The sequence below is a fragment of the Ranitomeya imitator genome, chromosome 9 (assembly GCF_032444005.1).
Source record: "Ranitomeya imitator isolate aRanImi1 chromosome 9, aRanImi1.pri, whole genome shotgun sequence".
Classification (NCBI taxonomy): Eukaryota; Metazoa; Chordata; class Amphibia; order Anura; family Dendrobatidae; genus Ranitomeya; species Ranitomeya imitator.
Window position 1 is genome coordinate 45,261,268 of NC_091290.1, and position 18,279 is coordinate 45,279,546.

Sequence of the window (18,279 nt, forward strand, 5' to 3'; positions counted from 1 at the left end):
AAGTTTAGGAGGTTTATATAATTTCTGGGGGATTATATATATTGACTAGATGGTGGCCTGATTCTAACGCATCGGATATTCTAGAATATGTATGTCCACATAGTATATAGCACAGCAGCGTAGTATATTGCACAGCCATGTAGTATATAGCACAGCCACGTAGTATATAGCACAGCCACGTAGTATATAGCACAGCCACGTAGTATATAGCACAGCCACGTAGAATATAGCACAGCCACGTAGTATATAGCACAGCCACGTAGTATATAGCACAGCCATGTAGTATATAGCACACTCCATGTAGTATATAGCACAGCCACGTAGAATATAGCACACTCCATGTAGTATATAGCACAGCCACGTAGTATATAGCACAGCCATGTAGTATATAGCACAGCCACATAGTATATTTCACAGCCGCGTACTTCCATCCGCAGCTGTCACCGCCGCATGTGCTGCGCTGTTTGCTGCTGTCGCAGCCGTCATCAATAACCACGGCCGTCATCATTGACTGTGGCCGCAAATTTAGTCCCCGGCTTTTGGCGGCGGTAGGCCCAACAGCACCTATGATCCCAGCCGGCTCCGCCTTCCTCACGGCGACTCCGCCTCCTTTGCAGTACTTCTGGCAAGGCCTGTACTGGCTGGCCGCGAGCCGCGGCCGGTAATTTAGTCCCCGGCTTTTTAGCGTGGTAGGCCCAACAGCGTCCATGGTCCTGGCTGCCTCCGCCCTCCTCATGGCAACTCCGCCCCCTTTGCAGCGCTTCTGGCCGGCTCTGCATACTTCCTGGCCTCCCCTGCCCTTTTGTGTACGCCCACTGGCTGGCCATGACCAATGAATATCCGGGACAGACAGACAGACGGAAGTGACCCTTAGACAATTATATAGTAGATACTAATCTCGCAGGAAGAAGCTAGATGCGAAACGCGCGTTGGGGCCTTGGCTACTTACTTAGGTTGTAATTTTTTACTTTCCTTTTGTGTACTTGCCATGCTTCATCACTCTAATGCCATGGTAACACTATACTAAAGTGCTTGACTATTGTGCCATTAATAAACCTCTGTACTGCTCTGTGCACCTCACTTTTTGTTGCACTGCACTTTATTCATGAGTTTGATTTATGGTTGAATATTTACCATGGTGGCTGATATAATTTATATCCACGGTGACTCTGATTATGGAGCCCTTTACTGCATTGTACTTTATGTGATATATTGGGCATTAGTGATGAGTGAACGTGCTGGGATAAAATGTTATGTGAGCATGCTCGGGTCCTAATCGAGTGTCTTCTGCGTGCTCGAATAATATGTTCAAGTCCCCGCGGCTGCATGTCTCGCCGCTGTTCAACAGCCACAGCACACACATGCCAGGACTTCTTGTTTGTTTGGCAATCCCTGCATGTGTTCAGGCTGACCAACAGCGGGGATTCGAGCATGCTCAGATAACACCTTATCACTATTGGGCATTTTTCTGTAGCTAGCACCTTGTTATTTCTTTATATACTGTATGCACTTTGCTATGTGGTTTGTATTTTATTAATATCTCCAGTGTATTTGCTTGTCAGTGCAATATAATTGTTGGAATTGTATAATCCATATCTCCTGCATGGCATGTACTACATATTATATGGTCACAATTTTTATACTGTATTTTACTATTTTAGTAATTAATTAGTGTGTATATATTTTATAGGACTAGGTCCATCTTAATTAAGGTCTATTTCCATTACACTTGATTCATATCTAGGCCCTTAACCCCTTGTTGGTTGAGGTCTATGTGGGAAAGGTTGTTTTCTATCTTTCTGAGCAATGTAGGCATGTGTGTTCCCCCTTTTTATATATTTTGTTTGTCTTTAATAAAGATTTTTTTTAATTTAGATTCAGCTTCATTTCTCTATAGGTTATATATGGAAGTCCCGGTAGTATTATTTTGGGGCCATTATTAGTTTTTTTGTAATATTTTAATACAGTCTGATATTATAAAGATTGAGTCAGAGAAGGGTTAACTCCGTGCAGATGACTGCAGTACAGTAGACGAACGTCAGATGGCAAACGTGCTCAGATACATGCAGGTAAATCTATAAAAAGGGGTATGAAGTGTTGCAGAAGCAGAATTTTTGATCCCTTTATATATCGGACCACAGTGATTTTTTTAGTCCATCTGTCGCCCCCCTCCGGCTTTGCTTTGTCGCATTCTCTACAATGAACACTTGTAAAAAAAAAAGGCTACAGCTGCATATAGATGGTATTTTGGCATGGCAACAGTCATGAAAGCTCTGACCGTGTGTTCCTCCCTCTGCTCAATGTCCACAGTCCTACACCAAGCACATTACCTCCCCTGTCTGTCTACTGCTGCACTAAACATGCACCTGTGCTCCTCTCCCAAATATTAGGGCAGTCCCACACGTGCAGATAATTCCGGTACCGGAAAAATCGGTACCGGAATTATCCGTGTCCGTCTGCCCGTGCGTTTCTGTGGCACATCAGTGTGGCACACGTGCGGCACACGTGTGCCGTCCGTGTGCCCACTGGGTACCACACGCACCGTGCAGGAGACAGCGCTAAAGTTTAGCGCTGTCTCCTGCATCTGGTGCTGAAGCCGCCATTCATATCTTCTCTGCAGCAGCGTTTGCTGTAGAGAAGATATGAATAATCGTGTGTAAAATCAAGATCCATGTCCCCACCCCCTGTGCGCCCGCCCGCTGTTCTTAAAATACTCACATGGCTCCCTCGCTGGCTGGCGCTGCTTCCTGTCCTGGCCGCACCTTCTACTGTATGAGTGGTCACGTGGGGCCGCTCATTTACAGTAATGAATATGCGGTTGCACCCCATCTGTTTGATGGAAAGTGGCGCACTCCTGAAGATTTATGGCCCAGCCACTGGCCCGGACTGCATGCTTCCCATTTCTGTTTAGCAGAGGCAGCTTTGCACTGAACCATAGGAGAAGCCATAGCAGAAGCGCACGGGCAGTGAATCTGGCCAGATCCAGCGTGTGCCCCGTGCCTAGTAAACCGCCCCCTGCAGAGGTGACTGATAACCAAAGCCATTCACTACATATTAAAAATCGTCACCATGCTCAACGTTCCCGAGAACAGAAAGAATATGTAATATGTAGTAATTTGCAATGTTGTTTGCTTTTTGCAATCATTTTGCAATTTTTACCCGTTAACATCCCCAAAAAATATATTACGGTAACGTTTTGTGCATAATAGATCTATTACTTTTCAGAGGTCGCACTCTGTACATAGCAAAAGATAAGTGAAACATTTTACTCCATGTACAAAGTACGTAACATTTCATCATTTTCACACTTTGCCGAAATGTTATATACCTTGGACATGGAATAAACTTTTTTTTACTATGTACAGAGTGCAACCTCTTTTTCTTTAATACATTATTATCCATGAGCCAGTAGATTTGGAGGACTGTCCTCACACCCTGAAGGCATGATGCTGCTTCATTGTATTTTTTTAATTAATTTTCAGAGCTACATGCATAATTGTACAGACGAGGCGCTCATAGCATTCCCTGCTTGTTTTTTTTTTTTTTATAGAGCTTCATCTGCTGGTTACGGCTTGTCCACTACAATGATATTGATGACCTGGGGTCCTCCACTGATCCATGGCACTCCACCGATCCGCTGCGATACCATGGCCTTATGTAGAGCGCTTATGGAGCAGAAATAACTACATAAACAATTCAGTAACTTTGGAAACATGTATGAATGTTTGTAAAGTTACTGAACTGTTTATGTAGTTAACTGTTTATTCAATATATAGAATTCTTGCTGTGAAATAGGGCAGAATATTTACAGCAAAGCTCCATTTGCAGCATGAATCACAGCAGATGTCCCGTGGAAGTAGGTGGCAGGAGATGTCGCAGGGGAGGCCGGTATGTCGAGGTCTTACCCGCACAGTAATGCGCATAGTGATGTCACCAAACAGGGAGAACAAGAATAATAAACTTTAGTATCACAGCTAATTTCTCAAGAACAGGGCTGCCTCCAGGTTTTCGTGGGCCCCGGGGAAAGAGTCTCAGTGGGCCCCTTTACACATACCATGATTCATGATGCACAGATACGGCAGGGAAATATAGGTAGAGTACAATGCCAAAGATTTCACTTCTTACATTACATGAGTGATATCAATAGCTCAGAAACCGGACAGTGCAGTCCTCCATACAGTATTATGGGCACCACATAGCGCTCCATACATATATATTGTTGCAGAGTGCGTCTTCTTGCAGTCACCGCTGTACTTAGGAAAGCTTCAATCAGCAAGATATCTTGAGTAAACAGTATTTACTTCATACTGGATAAACATGAGATACAATTCAGTGTCACACAGTCCGTGCACTGAAGACAACACATTCATGAAGAAAAGCAAAACCGAAAGTAAGAAAACAACCAACCACTGAGAGCTTCCCTCCCCACATTACAGCAAGTATATAACTTTACACACTATCGCCATCTGCTGTCTGGTTAGTATAAAGTCCTCCTTTCACTTATAATAAGTCCTAATCTGTTGCATATGCCAACACCCTTTCTCAATAGTAAGGACTTATTCAATCAAACCCAACTTTTTTATTAGTCTCTGATGTTTATCAGCATTCAACGCCTTCGTGAAAATGTCTGCTGTCATTTCTTCAGTAGGACAGTACTCTAACTTCAAGACTCCTTGTTCCTGATGATCTCTCAAGAAATGATATTTCACATCAATATGCTTGGTTCTTGGATTGACTCTTTCCATCTGAGCAAGAACAATACATCCTTGATTGTCCTCTTTTAGTTTGTTGGTGCCAACTGTGGTTGTCCTAATTCTGTCAACAATTGTCTTAACCACAGTACTTCTTGACTCGCATGTGCTGCTGCAACATATTCTGCTTCTGTTGAAGATAGTGTCACAATTGACTGTTTCTGTTTCTTCTATCCATTTATTAGCTTCTTCTACTGGAAGTTTAGATATTTCCTCCCAAGAAGTAGGCTCATAGATTTTTCTTGTGCTTGTCTTGTATGAGAGACGTTTTGGTGGTTTTCCTTTGTTCTCTCTCATTGAACGTCTTGGTTCTGTGTCTGTTTGTAGTTGTGATTCTTCACTTTCAGTATTTTCTTCTTCATTAACTTCTACTTCTTTCTCATCAGATATTTCTTCAGTTGTGTCATTATTGGTTTTCTCATTTTTTGTTTCAACTGAAATCATAATGTCTTCATTTAAATCTTCAATGAATGTCACACTGTTACTCACCGTAACTCTGTCTGTTTTGGGATCTAGGATTCTGTATCCTTTGCAATTTTCACTATATCCAACAAATATTCCTTCCATGGATCTGTTTTGAAGTTTGGAACGTTTTTCTGTTGGAATGAATATGAAAACTTTACATCCAAAAACTTTTAAATGATTGACACTTGGTTTCATACCTTGCCACAATTCATATGGAGTTTTCGTCAGTTTTCTGCAAAAAAGTCGGTTCTGTAGATAAGTAGCTGTCATTGCTGCCTCACCCCAATATTTCTCTGGTAGTTTGGAATCTGTCAGCATACATCTTATCATCTCTGTTAGAGTTCTGTTTTTCCTTTCTGCTACTCCATTTTGTTCAGGTGTGTATGGAACAGTTTTCTGGTGTTTTATTCCATTTTGTCTTAAGTAGTCTTCTATTCTGTGACCTGTAAATTCACCTCCATTATCACTTCTGATGACAATTGGCTTCCTTTGAAATTTGTTACTTGATCTTGTTACATAGTCTACAAGTTTATCAAAAACTTCACTTTTGTTTTTAATTAAGTATGTGACTGTGTATCTTGAGTAATCGTCTATAAAAGTCAACATGTATCTATTGCCTCTTGATGTAGTCACTTTCATGGGTCCACATACGTCAGTATGCACCAAATCAAGTGGTCTTTCGCTTTTCATCTCACTTTCTTTTGGAATAGATATCCTTGTGGCTTTGGATTTTATACAACAATCACATCTTATGGTAATTGAGCAATCTGATATCTTTAAATCTTTTGTCAATTCTTTTCTCTGTAGTTCCCTTATACTGTCAGGGTGTCTATGTCCTAGACGTCTATGCCACATGTGAATACAGTTTTTGTGATCATGCGTACATACCTTCATCTGTTCCTTTGGTGTGTCAAAATGATATAATTGTTCATCTGCCTTGACTTTGGTTATCACCTTGTTTCCTGCAATAATTGCACACTCATTGTCTTTGAATTTCACTGTAAGTCCTTTTGCTGTTAAACATTTCACAGATAATAATCCGCCTTCCAATTTTGGAACATGCAACACATCTTGTACAAGTATCTTTGAATCTTGTCCGAACTTGTTTGAACAATTTAGCATACCTTGTCCGATACCTTCTGCGGTTATTTTGCTTCCATTTGCCAGATAAATGCCTTCTTTCTTATCTAAATCAAGATCAGTAAAGAAATTCTTGTCACTTGTCATATGACTCGTTGCTCCTGAATCAATAAACCAACCAAGTGATGATTTCTTGTCTGTTACTTTAAATGTGCCATTCCAATTATTCTCACATGAATCGGAAATTGTGTTTTTTACTTTCTCTGTATGCTTTTTATGTTGTAATTTTTGTTGTTCTGCTTTCCATATGGTACAGTCATTCTTTAAATGACCTTTTTTCTTACATCTGAAGCATTCTCTTGTCTCTTTATTATAGGGTTTTTGGAATTCTGTAGCTTTAAGAGCGTTTTCACTGTCCTTTTCAGTAGAAGAATCTTTTCTTTGTTCTTTTCTTCTCTGATATTCATCTATTAGTCTTGTTTTCACAAAATCTAATGTAATGTCAGTTTCTGGTCTCGTCTCAAGGGCATTTATCAAGGCTGTATATGAATCTGGTAAACTGCACAACAATATAGCTGCTACATGACTTTCTTTAATATCTTCACCAATAGATCTTAGCTGTGATATCACTTCCATCATTGAGAATATGTGCTTCTGCATATCGTCATTTGCACTCAATCTCATACTGTACAGCTTTCTTAATAAAAATAACTTGTGATTCAAGCTAGGTCTTTCATACAGTTTTCTTAATGCATCCCACATTCCCTTAGCTGTTTCTTCATTTCTTATATGTATTAATTGAGCATCATCCACTAATAAGCTAATGGTGGCTCTAGCTTTTATATCCTTCTTATCCCATGTCTGATTATCTTGATCTGGTCTTGCTGTAACAATTACTTCCCATAGATTATCCTTAGATAACAACATCTCTACTTTGAATTTCCATAACTGATAATTTTCACTATTCAGTTTAGCTACTGTAAATTTCAGTTCTGTGTTACTCATCATCTTTATATAGTCTTACTTGTTTAGAGAGTTGTACTGAAGATATTCTCCTGTATGTCCTGTGAATTCTCTGCAATTATATCCAGCTCCTGGGATGCTGAATTCCTCTGTCACTCTGTATCTGGATTTAGTTCCTTCTGTTTACAGAGCTTATCTGTGTGCTCCGTTATCTGGGCTATAAACCAGGATCCTTCTGCCTGAGCTTGTAGTGCAGACCTGTAGTGTCTGGGGTGCCTGGGTTGCCTGGAGTTATCTGGGGTGCCTGGGGTTATCTGGGGTTATCTGGGGTGCCTGGGCCCATAACCTGTTGCAGAGTGCATCGTCTTGCAGTCACCGCTGTACTTAGGAAAGCTTCAATCAGCAAGATATCTTGAGTAAACAGTATTTACTTCATACTGGATAAACATGAGATACAATTCAGTGTCACACAGTCCGTGCACTGAAGACAACACATTCATGAAGAAAAGCAAAACCGAAAGTAAGAAAACAACCAACCACTGAGAGCTTCCCTCCCCACATTACAGCAAGTATATAACTTTACACACTATCGCCATCTGCTGTCTGGTTAGTATAAAGTCCTCCTTTCACTTATAATAAGTCCTAATCTGTTGCATATGCCAACATATATCAGCCCCATATAGTGCTCCATACAGTATAATGAGCCCCATATATTGCTCCATACAGAATAATGAGCCCCATAAACTGCTACATACAGTATAATGAGCCCCATATATTGCTCCATACAGAATAATGAGCCCCATATAGTGCTACATACAGTATAATGAGCCCCATATATTGCTCCATACAGAATAATGAGCCCCATATAGTGCTACATATAGTATAATGAGCCCAATATATTGGTCCATACAGTATAATAGGCCCCATATTATAATATGAGCAGTCCAGAATCATTTAAAGGCGTAGTAATCTTAGTGAATGTAAACTTTTGACTTTGTAATAAGTTATAAAGATGCCTTAAAGCACACTCTCTCTCTCATTATTCTGGCATTTGACAAATATTAATAATTATGGTAATCTTAATTGATCTAAAATGGGAAAGGTTTACTCTGATTCCATGTCAGATATTGAGAAAAGCCTGCAGATGCACGGGGTGTTTTAGGACAGGAGTTGGGCCATGGCGGCTCTGTGTTTTGGAGACACTTCTGGTTATGCCATACAAATACTGATCAAATACTGATCAAAAATACTGTGTGTGAATTCAGTCTCAGGGATGACTTATTGCCAGAGAGGAAATTAAATACCCTGACGTTTTAGTTTTTGTTTCATAAATTTTCCTTCGTAAAACATACATAGAAATTGTCCTTTTGACTAAAGTGCAGCTCCTGTTTAGGTCAGGTGCAGATGAACGTATTTTCGGCCCGAGTGCGAGCTGACAAAAGATTTGGACCAATGTTAGTCTATTAGGCCGTACACATGTCTGTCCAAGGAAAAAAAAACTAAAAAGACTTTTAAACAGAATGCAAATGTTTTCTTTTACATTTTTATTCTCTCTTTTTTTTTTTACATTTTCCGCCTTCATTAATTGAGTATGTGTCTCTTCTCCAAGCAGTCGCCCCCACTTTCCTTGTACGCTCTGCCTCCTCTCCATCTGTTGCTGAGTTTTTCCTCATTTATTACTTTATCTGCTCATCCACATTAATTATCTTTTACATGCCGGTCGGCAAAGCTGCCAACAAATATTTGTTTTAGAGAAGACACAAAAATGGCCGCTCTTTTGTGCAGTTTTGAGCCTGAAATGATTAGATTGGTAACTGAATTGGTAAAATAATGAGTGACAGATGCTGTAAAAAAACAAAACCTGCATTTCAAATGAGAATGATGAAAGAAGTCTTCTAAGGCCGGAGTCACACTACAGCAAGATACGGCCGAGTCTCACAGGTTAAAAACAAGCTCTGGCACCGGCACTCCGTAGCGGAACGTGCAGTTCCATGTATTGCTGTGCGACTGCACGCTCCGCTCCGGAGTGCCGGTGTCAGAGCTTGGTTTTAACCTGCGAGACTCGGCCGTATCTCGCTGTGTGTGATACCGGCCTAAGAATTTAGTGCACTCATACTCTGCAGGTTACCTACCAATAGGAGTGACAGCAAGCAATGTCAACTAACATTTGCATTTTTGCATATAGATACGGCAACGCTCAGGGGTGTAACTAGAATAGGTGCAGCCGGGGTTGTAGTTGCACCTGGGCCCTTGAGCCTGTGGGGCTCAAACGAACTCTTTGGGGCCATGTGAGAATTTTGTCCCCCCCCAAAAAAAACAAGAACATCCTTACAGTAGTAGTAAATGCAGGACTATGTGTATATAGACTAGAATATGCGCATTGCACTAGTCAGCTGTATGGACGTGGGTGTACACATCATACACATCGTAATCAAAGAGTGATGATAAATGGTAGCACATCCAATTGGAAGAGTGTTTCAAGTGGGGTTCCAAAAGGTTCTGTCCTGGTTCCGTTGTTGAACATTTTTATAAATGATCTAGATAAAAGAACTAAAGGTAAACTCATTAAATTTGCAGAAAATGAGAGCTAGGAGGGATATCTAAAGGTACCGTCATACTAAACGATATCGCTAGCGATCCGTGACGTTGCAGCGTCCTGGCTAGCGATATCGTTCAGTTTGACACACAGCAGCGATCAGAATCCTGCTGTGATGTCGTTGGTCGCTGCAGAAAGTCCAGCACTTTATTTCGTCGCTGGACTTCCTGCTGACATCGCTGAATCGGCGTGTGTGACGCCGATTCAGCGATGTCTTCGCTAGTAACCAGGGTAAACATCGGGTTACTAAGCGCAGGGCCGCGCTTAGTAACCCGATGTTTACCCTGGTTACCAGCGTAAAAGTTAAAAAAAAACCAAACACTACATACTTACCTTCCGCTGTCTGTCCCTCGGCGCTCTGCTTCTCTGCCCTGTGTAAGCACAGCGGCCGGAAAGCACAGCGGTGATGTCACCGCTGTGCTTTCCGGCCGCTGTGCTTACACAGGGCAGAGAAGCAGAGCGCCGAGGGACAGACAGCGGAAGGTAAGTATGTAGTGTTTTTTTTTTTTTTTACTTTTACGCTGGTAACCAGGGTAAACATCGGGTTACTAAGCGCGGCCCTGCGCTTAGTAACCCGATGTTTACCCTGGTTACCGGGATAGTTGGTCGCTGGAGAGTTGTCTGTGTGACAGCTCTCCAGCGACCAAACAGCGACGCTGCAGCGATCCGGATCGTTGTCGGTATCGCTGCAGCGTCGCTTAGTGTGACGGTACCTTAACTCTAGAGAAAACAGAGAAACAATTCAGAAGGATCTAGATAAGCTTGAACAATGGGCAGCGACTAATAGAATGGCATTTACCTGGGAGAAATGCAAGATTCTACATCTAGGCAAGAAAAACGAAAATTACATCTACAGAATGGGAGGAATAGAACTAAGCAACAGCACATGTGAAAAAGACTTGGGTATACTAATAGATCACATACTCTACATTAATCAACAGTGTGATGCAGCAGCAAAAAAAGGCAAACATATTTCAAGGATGTAATCAGAGAAGCATAGAATCTAGATCACGTGATGTAATTATCCCCCTCTACTCCTCCTTGCTCAGGCCTCATCTGGAATACTGTATCCAGTTCTGGGCACCACATTTAAAAAAAGACATTGAAAAACTGGAGCTAGTTCAGAGAAGAGCTACCAGGATGGTGAGCGGACTGCAAAGTATGTCCTATGAGGAACGGTTAAAGGATTTAGGAATGTTTAGCTTGCAAAAAAGAAGGCTAAGAGGGGACTAAAAAAGCTGCCTACAAATATTTGAAGGGATGTCACAGTGTAGAGGGATCATCCTTATTCTCATTTGCACATGGAAACATAAGAAGCAATGGAATGAAACTGAAAGGGAGAAGATACAGATTAGATATTAGAAAAAACTTTTTGACAGTGAAGGTGATCAATGAGTGGATCCGACTGCCACGAGAGGTGGTGAGGTCTCCTTCAATGGAAGTCTTCTAACAGAGGCTGGACAGACATCTGTCTGAGATGGTTTAGTGAATCCTGCATTGAGCAGGTAGTTGGACATGATGATCATGGAGGTCCCTCCAACTCTACCATTCTATGATTCTATGATATCCATGCCATGAAAACCTTGCAGTTTCTCTCGCCCAGGATAGATTTTTTCTTTTTCAAAAAGTCCCAAACTTTACATTACTCACCCATCTTTGGACAGCGCGTGCCTGAAGAAATCATTAGCAGCTAGTTTAATAGCTTTTTCAGGTGTAACAAGAGTTAAATTTACAGCAGCACCTGGAGAAAGAGAACAAGAATGAACCCCTGAGGGGCTGAATACCACATATGTTTTACCTAAAATCTGGTTAGTGGGAACGATTTAACTTCGTAAAAATGCAATTCATCTGACATGTTATAAAAAACAACATGCAAATGGTAACCCGGAAAAAACATGTATGACGTATGTCAGAAAATAAGATTAGTGTGCATGCTGCAGGAGTATTCAGTGTCAGACCAATGCTGAGATTTTACATGCAATATATACTATATTCTTCAAGAAGGTGAACGCATGTTCATTCCCATGGGTATATAAAGATATTATAGCACCTGATATAATAACTAAGATAGGATACCTAACCATAAATAAAATAATAAAATAAATAATAAAATAATAACCATTGAGAGCCTTGCAAAATGTAAGTATATGTCATTTCTGTAACAAAGCGATCTTTATTTCTGACCTTATAAATTACATAATTATTACTGCATGCAGTCTCCAGTAGAAGCTGTCCTGTCTTATTGTGTACAGTGCTGTCCCTTATTACATAATATCCTGCCTTATTATGTACAGTGCTGTGCCTTATTATGTGCTATCCTGCCTTATTAGGTACAGTAATGTTCCTTATTAATTAATATCCTCCCTTATTATGTACAGTGTTGTCCCTTATTACATAATATGCTGTCTTATTATATAAAGCGCTGTCCCTTATTACATAGTACCCTCTCTTATTATGTACAGTGCTGTACCTTATCACATAATATCCTGCCTTAGGTACAGTGCTGTCCCTTATTATATAATATCCTCCTTTATTATGAACAGTGCTGTCCATTATTACATAGCATCCTCACTTGTATACTCTATATTGCTGTATGGTATTACAGTGTCCTGTTTTATTAAATATAGCGCCATCCCTTATTGCATGCAGTGTCCTCTCTTATTATGCATAGTGCCATCACTTATTACAAAGTGACCTTTTTATTATGCATAGCACTTTCCCTTTTTGCATAGTCCCATCTGCTATTACATAGTGACTTCCATTATTAAGTATAGCAGTGTATCTTATTACATAGTGTCTTCTCTTATTATGTATATACTTGTCCTTTATTACATATTGTTCTGCCTTATAATGTATAGTCTCAGCCCTTAATACATAGTATCCTCCCATATTATATATAGAGTTGTCCCTTTTTATATAATTGCCTTCCTTATTATGTTTATCACCATTCATTAATAAATAGTGTCCTCCCTTATTATGGATAGTGCAATCCATTATTACATAGTGTCCTCTCTTATTACGCTTATTATGTATAGCAATGTCTTGTATTACGTAGTGTCCTCCCTTATTATATGTGATGTTTCTTATTATATGGTGTCCTCAACAATATATACAGTTTCCTCCCTTATTAAATTTAATAAATGATGCCTCTGTGCGAGGTTTGTGATGTCTGGGGTCTAGTATGTATTGTCTTTTTGGTTGGTGAAAGGGGAAATAAGGTCATATATCATATTTTAATCCAATCCCTTTTCCCATAGTCACATCTGGATGGTCCACAGTTTTTGAACAGTCCAAGCCACTTATTCTGTCACTGGCAATTACATGTCCTGCAGTTATGGTGGAAACGGTAATGGTGCTACTAAACCAATCCAGTCATAAATTAGTCAATGTAAAACAACTAGAAAACCAACATCTATAAAGACAAGATGGCCTAAATCAATGGCACTTCCAAACTTAAATATTAACCAACTAGAGCAAGAAGTCTTAAGCCATTAAGTAAAATGCATAAATTGTAGTAATACAAATACATATAGTGTATATGTGCACTAAACTACATTGGTGAATATCTGAGGGGATTATCCCAGATACTTGCTTTGCACCTATATACAGTTTATGGTTACAGCATGATATGCATTGTAGGTTGTTGATAGGTTACAATGGATAATTATATATGGGATTTGACATTACCAGGCAGTAATATTGGACATGTGCTCTTTTTTTACATGTATGTTTTTATGTATTTGTATTAATAAAATGTATGCATTTTACTTAATGGCTTAAGACTTCTTGCTCTAGTTGGTTAATATTTAAGTTTGGAAGTGCCATTGATTTAGGCCATCTTGTCTTTATAGATGTTGGTTTTCTAGTTGTTTTACATTGACTAATTTATGACTGGATTGGTTTAGTAGCACCATTACCGTTTCCACCATAACTGCAGGACATGTAATTGCCAGTGACAGAATAAGTGGCTTGGACTGTTCAAAAACTGTGGACCATCCAGATGTGACTATGGGAAAAGGGATTGGATTAAAATATGATATATGACCTTATTTCCCCTTTCACCAACAAAAAAGACAATACATACTAGACCCCAGACATCACAAACCTCGCACAGAGGCATCATTCATTAAATTTAATAAGGGAGGAAACTGTATATATTGTTGAGGACACCATATAATGAGAAACATCACATATAATAAGGGAGGACACTACGTAATACAAGACATTGCTATACATAATAAGCGTAATAAGAGAGGACACTATGTAATAATGGATTGCACTATCCATAATAAGGGAGGACACTATTTAATAATGAATGGTGATAAACATAGTAAGGAAGGCAATTATATAAAAAGGGACAACTCTATATATAATATGGGAGGATACTATGTATTAAGGGCTGAGACTATAATTATATACATAATAAGAGAAGACACTATGTGATAAGATACACTGCTATACATAATAATGGAAGTCACTATGTAATAGCAGATGGGACTATGCAAAAAGGGAAATTTATGCATTTTACTTAATGGCTTAAGACTTCTTGCTCTAGTTGGTTAATAGAAAACCAACGTGTTGCATCTTGTTGCGTCTTGAACATGATGCCCTCAGTGGCAGCCGTGGTTGTTCTAATAGGATGTAACTGGAGAATACTTTGCTAAGTTTCTAACAGTATACAACATGATAGTGTGTAGTGTTAACAACAAATTAAGTAGCACATACCTCTGTACATGCCAAAGTATCCCTCTGAACGGATCGTCTTAACAAGGCAGTCTGACCTGTAAATTTTAAAGAAAAAAAGTTTTGTTGACTGACTTTGTATTGCACATCGTAAAGGTGGATTCACATGCTGAAGAATTGTTATTGAAATTTTTGCAACTGAAATTTAGGTCCATTTGGCTGAATGCAGTTGTTTTGGCGGCTGATATGGAAATGTAGAAGAATAGGACAGTCACAGAAATTTCAGCAACTGAAGACCACCTCGAAAGAGTCAAGTCAACACTTCTTAAAGGGGTTTTCCAAATTTTACTTTATTTTAATTTTGCTCTCACTCATTCTCATTGGGAATGCTAAATTTATATTATCACACTTACATTTACCAAAGTGATGCCATTTTCTCATCCGGAGGCACGTTATGTGGCAGACTGAAGAAATGGAGGGAGGAGTGTACTACATACTGTTATTGGCACAGAAAGAAGGAGAGGAATATAATCGTAGCATGAAGCTGAGACAATAGATTTGTTCCGCAGTAGCAGACCAAGAATTATAACAAATGGCACTCAAATATCAGTAATTACTGATTTTTTTTTTACACATAGTCTGATCATATTTGTTACACCGTAGGAAAGAGTTTTAACTATTTTTTTATGGGGATCTTGAAAAATCCTTTAAATGTTGAAACAGAGTTTGATCCAAGAGTATTTGCATAATCTGCCTCGATTCTCTCCCATGAGAGAAATAGCAGCAGGGTGGAGGAGGGAGCAGATCAAAGCGTGGAGAGGAGGAAAGCATTCATGTTTTCAGGGAAGGCAGGAAAAATAGGTTGTAGATAAAATGGAAAGAGCCAAGGAGGCAGAGGCTTGAGAAGTGCTTTGACATACCTAGAGCACATTACGCCTCATTAGCACATGAATTGAAATAGCAGTTTTCCGTGAGGCATTGCAATCAATGGCATAAAAAAAGGTGTGGATGACATTATCTTTCAGAGAGATACATGACCATAGAAACATTTTTCTTTTTTTGGGCGGGGGGATGTTGAATCATCCAGATGAATTCTCCTAGATTATTTTTCAGTGTTGGATATAAAAAGCACTAAATATGTTTGCTAGTAAATTCAACAGGTAAGTATCAAATATAATATATTTTCCAGTATTTCATTAATCTATTCTTGAATTACTTTCATTTTTTAAGATAAATTTCCAGACTTTTCTGTTCTAATTGTAATTTCTAATTCTAAGTCATCTCAAATGCATTAAATAATGTTGAGCCTGTGACTCGGGGGTGGAACGTGACGTCCATTGTTCTGATGGACCAGCAGCTCTTTTGTTTGCTAGGACTGTCTTGATCTTCTCAGTTGTGGCTTGTAGTCAGTTTGCTGTAGACTGAACTTTCCAGGGGATGTTTGTTGTATACTGTGTATATACATTTGTTTCTACTCATCACATCAGAGTCATTCAATCAAAAACAAATCACTAACATCTGATGTTGGGATACATCCAAATCCAGGCTACAGTCACACTACGGTAGCAGTATTTGGTCAGTATTTTACATCAGTATCTGTAAGCCAAAACCAGGAGTGGAACAATCAGAGGAAAAGTATAATAGAAACACGTCACCACTTCTGTATTTATCACCCACTCCTGGTCTTGCCAAAAAGTACTGATCTAAAATACTGACCAAATAATAAATATGTGAACGTGGCCTAAGAGATGAATGGGGGTTCTGGTGCCTAAGAGGCTCCAAGTATACACTTCCAGAATGTAGAGACCCTTGTATTGTAAATTGACATGGTAGGCAGGGCCATTTACAGATTTTACAATGGGACTGAGTAGCATTAAGCTGATTTTCTGCCCCAAATGTCATTCACGGACATGTGAGTGACCCCATAGGCTATGACAGGTATGAGTGCTATCCGTGAAAACCATGGATATCACTTGTACTCAAAACCAGTCATGTGAACGAGCCCTTAGATTGCATTTAGATTCTGTTCTGAAAATTATTTCAGACTGAGGATCACGTCACCAGACCTGTCCATCAATTTCCTCCAAATCCAAAACACTGCACATGGGGAAGCTGCTTTACATTTGGGTGAAAAATGTAAAAGCAACAGTATCAGATCCTACACATGTGCAGTACTTGTTGACACCCAAGATTTGTGTGATGCTATGGACAAAAGGAAGATTTCCACAGTTAATTTATAGCAGGAAGTCCACGTTGTAATCTACTGACCAAAGAATGTAGGACAAGTGAAAGTGGAAAGGATTGTATCAGCAGGAACTACATAAAGAAGTACCTGATTCCTGAGGGGAAGAGACTGAAGGAGACACCAGGTCAGGTGACAGTTGTGGCGCAGTTAATAATTATAAAAGGCCCAGGATGGTAGTGAAGGTGAGGAGTCGGTGTCTGAAACTGTAGCAGAACGGACGCATGATGCCGCGAGGTTGGCTTATGTGAAGAGCAGAACAAAAATGATTACCTCAATGAACAAAAATAAAAAAAAAAAGAATTTGTGATAAATATTGACCTGTCCATTCAAGGACATTTTAGCTATTGTAGCATGGCTAAAGGGTGTGTAGTCGATGGGAGGTATGTGCCACATAAGTGCCTTGTTGCTGTAATGTAGCCCGGAATATTGCGTTGTTTTATATAACCATATGTTTGTGTTTCAGGACCTGTGGTGATGTCAGACCACATGGCTAATCATGTGATAGATTACTGGGTGTGGTTAGTCCTATATAAGACTGGCTAATCCTTTACACAGGAGATATGTGTGGAGGTGAAACCCTCCTGAGTGTGTTCGGCTTCAGGACTGAGCCGGATGAACTGGACACTTGTTTTCCTTTGCCTGAACCAAAGGCTATTTTGCTTTCTGTTGTTTTGCCACATGGTTTATGGAGCAATAAACCCAGTGAACTTTAAAGGAACACGTCTCCTGAGTGTCAGCCGTCGCAGCTGAGTGAGTGAAATCGCTACAATTGGTGGAGACCTGCGAGCAGCGTTCCCAGCGGAGACGAGACGTGAGTTTATTTTTGAATGTCCTGGGTCAAGGCTGTTGCAAGCCAGCAAGCATTGCCGGAGAAAATGGAGGACCTGCTGAAACACTTGGTCCAGCAGGAGCAACGGCAGCAGATGCAGCAAAGCCAGCAGGAGCAACGGCAGCAGTTACAACAGAGCCAGCAGGAGCATCAGCAGCAGATGCAGCTTCTGGCAACCGCCATCCAGGGCAAGGCGAGCGCCCCAACCCCAGGTTTGGCTGATGACACCCACGTCCGGAAGACGGTAAGACGTGCATTGCAGAAAATGACTCCCGGGGATGATGTTGAGGCCTTCCTGACGGTGTTTGAGAGGGTCGCTGAGAGGGAAAAACTTCCGCCAGAGCAGTGGGCAGAGGTACTTGCGCCATACCTGACGGGAGAACCCCAGAAGGCGTACTATGATTTGACCTTGCAGGATGCCAAAGAGTATCACAAATTGAAAGCCGAGATTCTCGCACGTCTGGGGGTGACACTGACTGTCAGGGCACAGCGAGTTCACTCCTGGGGCTATCACCGGGACAAACCACCTCGTTCCCAAATGTTTGATCTGTTGCACCTGGTCCAGAAATGGCTGCAGCCAGAGACCTCTGCGCCTGCACAGATGATAGAACGGGTGATGATGGATCGGTTTGTCCATTCCCTCCCGAGGCCTATACAGTCTTGGGTT

General features: G+C 40.4%; 1 protein-coding gene across 1 annotated transcript in view; it reads right to left on the minus strand.

The window, feature by feature from the left end:
• The window catches only part of SLC25A22 (solute carrier family 25 member 22), a 96,536-nt gene that overhangs the window by 13,543 nt on the left and 64,714 nt on the right, over positions 1–18,279 (minus strand). Inside the window, exons 4-5 of the mRNA XM_069739768.1 lie at positions 14,581–14,636; positions 11,506–11,596 (exon numbers count right to left, since the gene is read on the minus strand). Of these exons, the coding sequence (XP_069595869.1) occupies positions 11,506–11,596; positions 14,581–14,636 (147 nt within the window). The remainder of the gene's footprint in view (positions 1–11,505; positions 11,597–14,580; positions 14,637–18,279) is intronic.